This window comes from Dreissena polymorpha, chromosome 13 (assembly GCF_020536995.1).
Source record: "Dreissena polymorpha isolate Duluth1 chromosome 13, UMN_Dpol_1.0, whole genome shotgun sequence".
NCBI classification, from domain to species: Eukaryota; Metazoa; Mollusca; class Bivalvia; order Myida; family Dreissenidae; genus Dreissena; species Dreissena polymorpha.
This window is the reverse complement of record NC_068367.1, coordinates 7,948,004-7,957,185: the sequence shown is the minus strand read 5'-3', so window position 1 is coordinate 7,957,185 and position 9,182 is coordinate 7,948,004. Positions and strand designations below refer to the sequence as shown.

At 36.9% G+C, this 9,182-nt stretch overlaps 2 protein-coding genes across 3 annotated transcripts in view; both read left to right on the top strand.

Moving 5' to 3' along the window:
* Window positions 1-4,340: 4,340 nt before the first annotated feature.
* LOC127854417 (serine/arginine repetitive matrix protein 2-like) lies at window positions 4,341-8,020 on the top strand. Its single transcript, XM_052389442.1, has 2 exons — window positions 4,341-4,408; window positions 4,567-8,020. The coding sequence occupies exon 2, from the start codon at window positions 4,661-4,663 to the stop codon at window positions 6,536-6,538; it is 1,878 nt and encodes a 625-aa protein (XP_052245402.1). The 5' UTR covers window positions 4,341-4,408; window positions 4,567-4,660; the 3' UTR covers window positions 6,539-8,020.
* A 361-nt stretch (window positions 8,021-8,381) lies between these two features.
* LOC127854416 (probable ubiquitin carboxyl-terminal hydrolase MINDY-4) overlaps window positions 8,382-9,182 on the top strand; it is a 44,616-nt gene continuing 43,815 nt past the window's right edge. For both annotated transcript variants that reach the window (XM_052389440.1, XM_052389439.1), the window contains exon 1: window positions 8,382-8,540. In XM_052389440.1, coding sequence (XP_052245400.1) covers window positions 8,478-8,540 — 63 coding nt within the window. In that variant the 5' untranslated portion in view covers window positions 8,382-8,477. The remainder of the gene's footprint in view (window positions 8,541-9,182) is intronic.

The following is a 9,182-nucleotide window of genomic DNA, read 5'->3' as shown; positions in this document are numbered from 1 at the left end:
ATTCATCAAATTGCTTTATTGACGTTTAAGCTTCAGTTGAAAATGTGCTAAAAGCAGAGACCTTTCTCACGCTGTGTAACTGCTGTCAAGTTTCACCACCACGTTGGCTTACGACGATAAACGGCAAAACTAATCAGATATCGGTTTGCTATCTTTTCCCTGAAGACAATTACTTCTTGCGTTGTGATTTATTTTGAATTCCATTTTATTTTTATAATTGAAAAGTTCAGATTTATTTCCTATAAAAAATATCACCAGAACAGCAGCCCGTTAATTAGTTTCACAGCGAGATGCGGTTCAGCCATGGCACATGCGCGGCAATTCAAAATATGCATGATTATTCATAAGGCATGTGGTAAACTGTTGTAAATGGTGTATTACTTGAAGAGTTGCAGACGGTTTTGATGATTTTTAAGCTGGGTAAACAGACCTATGTATGCAAATGCAGCAAATATACACTATTGTTTTATGAAGCCATTGGTATATGTAATTGTTGAACATAAAACGTTTGTATATAATATAAATAATTATGTATTCTGTTACGATCCTCGTGCGTTTAATTATCACGAAAAAAACATCACTATCCAGTTCCAGCTTGCTATTGAATACCACAAAAAAATACAAGTATTACAGAAGCTGGTTTAATAAGGTCATAAACATTGTTTCTGTGGCAGCAACCATTTCTGACATTCTGGTCGTATTCCCTAACTCATTTCCGACGGCGAAGTAATTTTTGTAAAGAACGCCGTCAGACCGCCGACGGAGGTGCAGGAGGTCGTTTAGGAACCGCCGGCAGACTATCCGTCGGGGACAAAAGTCCTTTTAATTTTTAAGTCATTTAAGGGCCCAGACACTTTCAATATAATGGTCAATAATGTTTACGATTACTGAAATTGATATATATATTGAAGTGTTTGTACTTTGTGGGAGTGGATTGTCCTTTTATAGCTAGTTTAAAAACAAACAAATGATTCTTCGTGTCTTAAAAACGTAAATATACATAATTTAGAACAAAAATCGACAATATTTTTACTGCAAATGTTATGTTTGTCCGGTATGAGTTTCTTTTCTGCGATCGAAACGCTTTACTTGATTTCATGAATGCATACGTCATATATTTTTGTTATTTTCTGTATACTACAATCGGTATCTCAGAAAGACATGACATCATTGGATTTTTAAGTTGCTTTGATAAAAATCTCACATTAACTTTGCACTGACGCTCAAAAGATCTTAATATAAAAGAAAATGGTTTGATCACTTACAAACAATAAATACATTTGTGGGCTATTTAAATGTCTTAGAAGCTAAAGAATCTAAGTACAATTCAACTTTAAGAAAAGGAAATTGCTCATTATAGTTGTACCCTCAAGGCTTTCAATCATATATATTCCGGTTTATCGTTTCAACACTTCAGTGATGCCAGGTATACAGACCATACAGATGTGTAAGGGTTTTTCTCTTTCACTATAGAAGTATCGGCAGAGTGAAAGCACATAATCGTGGTCTTGGAAAATAAGTATCGTGCCGGCCATATGGCACATTTTACCTAGTCATTGTTTCCCATATTTTTGACGATGCTACCAAGCATCGTCTAAGTTATCATATCATGAAAAATTCTTCACAATGGCAACCTATGTAAAAGACCGAGCCAGCCCGATTGGGATAGCTCGATTTTTCTAATCGGCAAACCTCGCTGCTTATCGTTGATAAAGGTATAGGAAGCTCAGCTATAAATAGGACAGCATATTCTGGGAAAAGATTTAATAATAGTTTGAAAACGTTAATTTTAAATCAGTTATATTCAATCCATTATATGTTTATAGATCAATGAAACAACTTTGCATTTTCTGTATTGTATTTGACATTTGTCATGATTCAGTAAATAAATTGCGAATTCGATGAAACAACTATGCATTTTCTGTATTGTATTTGACATTTGTCGTGATTCAGTAAATAAATTGCGAATTCAAAAGTGTATAATTAACTTTCAACGCGATCATGAGTGTAAAGAAAACGAATTGTTTCGAACCTGTCATTTGTAAACGTTGTAGCGACTATGGTATATAAACAGCATAATAGCCGTGTTATACCTGTGTTTCTCGCTCTTCTGCGTGCTTTCTTATTTTGCATATTTTATAAACTTTTCAAACATAAATTACAGAGCCACATCAGTGCACATACTATGTTTGACAATTCAGTCGTTTGTTGGATATTGTTTGCTGTTTTAAACACATATTAGGTCATATCGCGGATATTTAGTTAACCTTACCATGTGTTCATGGGCGAACTCACGTATTCAAGTGCTCTTACGACTATATGCTTATATCCACTTTCGATCGGGAATCATCATGAAATTATTGCCGTACTTAACGAACAAACATGCCTAAGCTTATTGAATTAGAGAAAAGGAACAATAATCAAAAGAAAAAGGTATATGTTCATGCACATGGGATTGTGAAATCACGTCCGTACACATAGCATCGTTAACTTAGGAAAGGAAACAACGAAATATAAAGTTTGGTATGATATACATGTGAAATTAAAGAGCATGGTGTTTTGAATTTATATGCTGAAACGTAATGTTATAACCCACAAACGTTTTACTGTAACAGACAGTTTTTTAAGATAAGTAGTACATAAAATTCACGTCGAATACCTTTTTAAAGATATTTCTTGTTATATTTGATCGAGAATGTAACCCGCCTCCCAGTTTCGCCGAAAGGATCAAGTTCCCCACGGGTACTACTTCCCCGTACCCCCATTTTTTTCGTACCCTACATTTTTCGTACCCATTTTTTTCGTACCCAATTGTTTTTCGTACCCAAATTTTTGCTCGTAACCAAATTTTTTTTCGTACTTTTTCGTACCCAATTTTTGTCTTACCCAAATTGTTTTCGTAACCAAATCTTTTTACGTCCTTTTTTTTGTCATAATTGTTGTACCCAAAATTATCGTACCCATTTTTTTCCTACCCAAATTTTCGTACCCACATACACAATTGTGGTGATGTAGATAAACTTAAATAGATGCTTTTATATCAATCCTGTTCAAAAGCATCGTCACATCATTACTGTCAGTACTTTGATTTTTACTAGAAACGTGATGTATAGAAATATAGTATATGTAGTTGAAAGTAAGGAAGAAAAAATTAAATTAAATTTATGTCCCGGTATTAATAATTAGATGGTATTATCAGGAAAAAAATCGTGTATTATTAGTGCTGCGCTCAATGTGTTAAGTATATGCTTATAAATGACGGAAAAGATATATCAATAAGACTTTAGATGACGTGTTTTATTATAAAGCCACAATTTACTTAACTTTGTTTCCTAGTTGTACTATTAGAAATTCTGCTGGTTTCTAAACGAAATTTTAAAAAAATAATGTCAGAGAATATTTGTTAAGTTATTTTAGTCACAACTTTAATAAGAATACTTTTCCTTCGTTGATATCTACTTTCAAATATCTCATTCTTTGAACCGTTAAAAAGCCTTTTACCACACATAAGAGTAATTTTCTATAGAATGTGTTTAAGCCATTTATAACAATAATCCAGGAAATTGCCCATGTGACCATGAACTCAAATGTCCTTCCCCTTGTTTTATTTGTTATTAAGTCCACTATCTTCAAATAAATAAGACAACGTTAACAATGTCATTATTAAGCACGAAAATTTTGTAAATTTTGGTAACCAATTAATGCACCATTCAACATTTCATGTGATGGATAAGCGACTTTTATGTGGAAAAAAATAAAAAAAACATACTTGAACCTTTGTTTTTTTATTTAATAACTTAGAGAAGTATTTAAACCTTGATTTCAAAGTCATGATAAACGCTTTATATATTTTTTACATATAGTTCTTGTTATTAATGAGAAAGACGACAATATCAAGTGTGTAGGCCTAAGCTGTGCGGTTGGCTCAATGGTTGCATGGCACGCGCGATTTTCATCTAAGCGATCCGAGGTTAATATCCGCACTCGATGCATATGTGAGTACTGTTGTTACTCATTACTAAGTTCGGATCTCTTTCAGTAAACACAAATTGTTGGAGATAGAAGCGATTGTCCTAACTTTCGTGAGTCTAGTAAGATTTATAATAGGGCGAGTTGTTAAATAACGAACAAGCTTCTATGAGAACCTACGCTCTTATGTTTCTGTTAACGCCGTTCGGGAAATTTAATCATAACGTTGGCGCGAAATATATATATATATATATATATATATATATATATATATATATATATATATATATATATACGCATCCGACGTCATACGTTGGCGCGAAATATATATATATATACGCATCCGACGTCATTTATCCATTGTTATTCTACGTAAATATCTGTTAAGTTTAAATTGTTTTAAGAATGTGGCATTTTGTGTATGGAAGAATTAATATCGGTAAATATATTGTTGGTACTTATATTGTATATGTATTTCTGTATGTATTATCATTATTATTACATACGCGCAATCGTTTGAATTATTTATTTAAAAACTATGTTAATAATTTGGTATGTTTGACTGTATATATTATAAATGTATTGTATTTATTTTAGAGAATCGTCAGCAAATAAAAATAATGACGCATATCTCGTGCCTTCGTATTGAAATGGCCAACTCTTAACAATTCTCGATAATTGTCCGTGCAACATGGAAGAAACAGAAACCACAATGGACTTTGTAGACAGCAAAAGGAAACGGTCGACGCAAAAGGCGTTGATGACGAAATTATACAATGAACTTGAGAAAAACATGATGTCGCGTGATAACATATATCAAGTGAAAGTTTTATTCCAGAAACTTTACGAGAGATTTGAACAGTTCAAAAATGCTCATCTCCAATGTTTAGATTTGTGCTCAGTGCCGGATGTGGCTGAAAATTTGGAACTGACGTATGAATATTGCCTACAGAACTTTGTTGAATTCCGGGAGCGGTTTTCCCAGTGGACAGCAATTGACAAGAAAACACCGGAAGAGGATGACGCGTGTTCCGTGGCAAGCCGGATAAGTTCGGCGTCGTCAGGGTCAGCCATATCGGAACTCCGGAACGCGAAGGCTAAACGCTTAGTACTCGAGCATAAGCTCAAGAAAATGAAGGAGGGGCATGAATTTGAGTTAGCAAGCAAGGAGCTCAAATTGAAGAAACAGATGTTTGACACGCAGTGCGAGCTGGAGGAAGCGGTCCTAGAGGAATCCGTGTGGAGGGAGGCAGACTGCGACAAGTCCGGGACTAAGACCGATGATGAGGACCGTGCCGCGATTAACGTTTCCAATCTGGCACCGAGATCTGCAACCGAGTATCCGGGGCCTGATGTGCACGTGGACGGTGGACGGGCGGGCGTTTCATCGACCGGAAGTGTAGGTGTTTCGGACTTATTTGCGCGCACGAGTGTTACGCACACGAGTGTGACGAACCCGAATGCAAAAGCGTCTACATCCGAGGACCATGGCCAGCGTGACTTACGGTCGACACAGCAGTCTACGCACAACAACTCAGCACTAGCGGTAAATTCTACTAGCGACATCAGCGTATCGCACGTGGACGACAGAACAGTAACGTCGGCGCCGTCTAAAGAGCAACCACCGACGGAAGTGCCTCTACCCAAAGTGAACAATCTCATAAGTAAGGAGGACGCACCGGGAGCCAGCGACCGAAAGCCGACTCCTGAGCGCCAAAAGCCGAACCCGACACCGGCGCCTACTATGCGGCCTAAAGAACATAAGGTGGAGCGTACGTTGCCACCGGCCGTAGAAACATCGAAACCGATGGGTCGTGGCGCAGAGAGGCATGGGGAGCGGGTAGTCGTCAAGCCGGCACAGGCCACCGGCGCCGACAACACTAAAACGTTGGAGGAAAGGGATAGAAAACAAGGTCAACTTCAAGGTGTGGCGGGTCGTAGTACGCAAGAGGAGGACCGAAAACGTAGAGAGAAATTCACCGGTTCCGAATTTAGCGACGGGACCAACGCGTCAACCAACAAGTACAGACCGACGCGGACCCACTTGCCATCAGACGACCATGGACCTTCCGGTGTGCACACCTTGCCGGCGGTCTCTATCGACCCAGAGCCACGCCGGATATCGCCTGAGCCGGATATTCGGCAGAAAGTCGCGATGGATCTGAAACGAAAGAAGGCATTAATGACCATAGAAAAGACCATGGATAGCAAACACAAAGCCAGGGACAGTCGCAGTAGGAGCAGATCAACTAAAAGAAAAAAGAAGAAAAAGTCCCTCAGTAGAAGTCGTTCAAGGTCAATGTCAATGGCACGCGAAAGAAAGAAGAAGAAAAGAAAAGATCGCTTATACAGTAGGAGTAAAAGCAGAAGTGTGGAGAGAAAAGATAGATACAGGGAGGAGAAGTACAGCGCCGAAGACAACGTACGGAGGGGACACTTGTCTCTGGGACGGGTTGTCAAGGTCATTCCTGGAAGGGATGGGCACGTGCGTAGCTGTGTAGTTCGGACTCGGGGTTCCCAATCAGTGAAACCTATTACTAAACTGTGCTTGTTAGAGACTGCGATCTAGGGCTCCATAGAATTTTACAATCCTGAACTAGGGTTCTTATGAATGTATTATTTGAATGACGTATGACTCGCGGTTATTGAACCCTGACTAATTTTTAGTTTAAAGGTTATGTATTTCATGTAATTTATGTAAATTGTATAACAATTTTAACATTATCACATTAAATTGATAATACTTGTATAAGTCACTTTAAAATTGAGTGAATCGTTATATACAATTAAAGACTTTTTTTATTTTATCATCTGATATAGAGTGTCGATGTAATTTCTTTCAACGATGATGGAATTGTTTGTCACAGTTATGTTTGTTATGCATTTGTTACAATTGACATAAAATATGCATTAATGAGTCAATGTGTATCATTAATAATAACTTTAAGTATATAATACTCACCTGTCCAGTTTTTAATGATGCGGTATGAATGTTATATGTGCATATGTGATGATTTCATACATGATAATTATAGTTAATGATGTAACATATAACTATGTTCTTTATTCAGATTATTAATGGTGAAAAGAAAGGAGAGAATGCTAGCAAACTTATTTCGTTGTGAATGAAATTACCTATTATTGCATATGTTTGTACTTATTCTTATCACATATTATGATTTTTTTTAATGATAAGTATATTAACTTACTGAAATTATTTTCAGACTTAAGTTTAATTGACTTATCGTACGCATGACTGTTTTGGGTTTCCCCTGGTAAAATATTGTTTACCTTGTCAGTGTCATAGTGAGTAATGCTTATCTGCTTTATGCAGAATGTATATATATGTGTTTCAATTAGTATGGCTAATTGAATATTTAATTGACATTAAGATGTCTCTTGTTTAAAAGATTACAGTTCACTATGCATGATATGTGATGAAATACTGAGATAGTTCATTGGGAAGGCGGAAAACTACAACGGGCGAGGCATGGTATGGTATTGCGCAAGGGGGGGGGGGGGGGGTAGAGGGTTAGGGTTAGGGTTTGGGTTAGTGTTAGGGGTCGGGTTAGGGTTTGGGTTAGCCTAAACCCAACCCTAACCCTAACCCGACCCCTAATCCTAACCCTTACCCTAATCCTTTTTTGGGGTCATCACCCCTGACCATGCCTCGCCCGTTGTAGTTTTCCGCCTCCCATTTCATTGTGGGGAGTATAAGAACCTACGCTCTTATGTTTCTGTTAACGCCGTTCGGGAAATTTAATCATAACGTTGGCGCGTAAATCTGTTACGTTTAAATTGTTTTAAGAGTGTGGCATTTTGTGTATGGAAGAATTAATATCGGTAAATATATTGTTGGTACTTATATTGTATATGTATTTCTGTATGTATTATCATTATTATTACATACGCGCAATCGTTTGAATTATTTATTTAAATACTATGTTAATAATTTGGTATGTTTGACTGTATATATTATAAATGTATTGTATTTATTTTAGAGAATCGTCAGCAAATAAAAATAATGACGCATATCGCGTGCCTTCGTATTGAAATGGCCAACTCTTAACAGCTTCTCTTAACTAGCTGATATAATTGTGTATATGACATTATGTTACTTGTAAAATTATGAATCGTTATAAATGAAGGCACACGAAGAAACAATTCTGACAAATACAAATCATAAAAACCCGAAAGAGTAAATCGAGGTGCGACTTCAGCGTTCGCGAGATCGTTAAAAATATCGACAATGGCCCACTTTGATAATCATTAATATTGAAAATTTCGCAAGTGAAAACGGTATTCTTAGAAAGCATATCGTACGGAAATAAACATTCACTTTTTTCTTAATATTATTCAACTACAGTAGAATCGTTTCAAAATGATTATAAATATGTTTTCTTCAAAATCTCGCTCTCGCGTTATCTCCATCGGAATGTTACAAAATGGCGACCTCCATGTAATTTTTTTGAGAACTGCGAATTATTTCACTTTGTCAGTGTTGCAGCATGACAAACGAGATTGCAGAAAGCATTACGGCTTCCCTTGTTAGGGAATACCTAAGCCGAAAGGTAAGCTGTCATTATATATGTATGCTGACTTAAAACATTGTGGAAACAATGTTTGAAGCCTTGATTGCCTTACAAGTTAACGAATTGAGCTCCAAGTTTTGGATTCGGAACGAATTGAGCTCCAAGTTCTGGATCCGGATAGATACGTTGCAGGGCCTTTGGGCATAGGCGCAACGGTAGAGAGGGTGTTTAGTCCCACTGTAGAATAGTTGACCTGAAACTGTCAACTGTGTCTGTGAGCACTACACTTGCTTTCAGATGATATGTCTTAGGGAAAACAGATTTCTTATAATTATATACGTTATATGGTGGAGTTATGCACTGGGTTGGTATGAAACATTTAGAGTTTCAAATCAAGTATTTGTCAGCAATGTTATATGTGTCATAGTCTGAAAAATTCTTAAAGGTAACTCTAATGTTTAAATTGCTGACAAAGGGCGGCAAGTCTTTTCTAGGCAGGGCTGGCACAAGCCCCTCAACCAACTTATAAAAGAAGATCAGTCTATTAATTGGCCTTTCTTCTTTCCTGTTGAGGTGGTATCTTCATACGTTACAGCATATTGTCACTAAGCCTTGTGTTTTGGTGGTGAATCTTGCCAATTGTTTTTGGATCTTTTCAACTTTGTCTATGTCTTTTTGAAG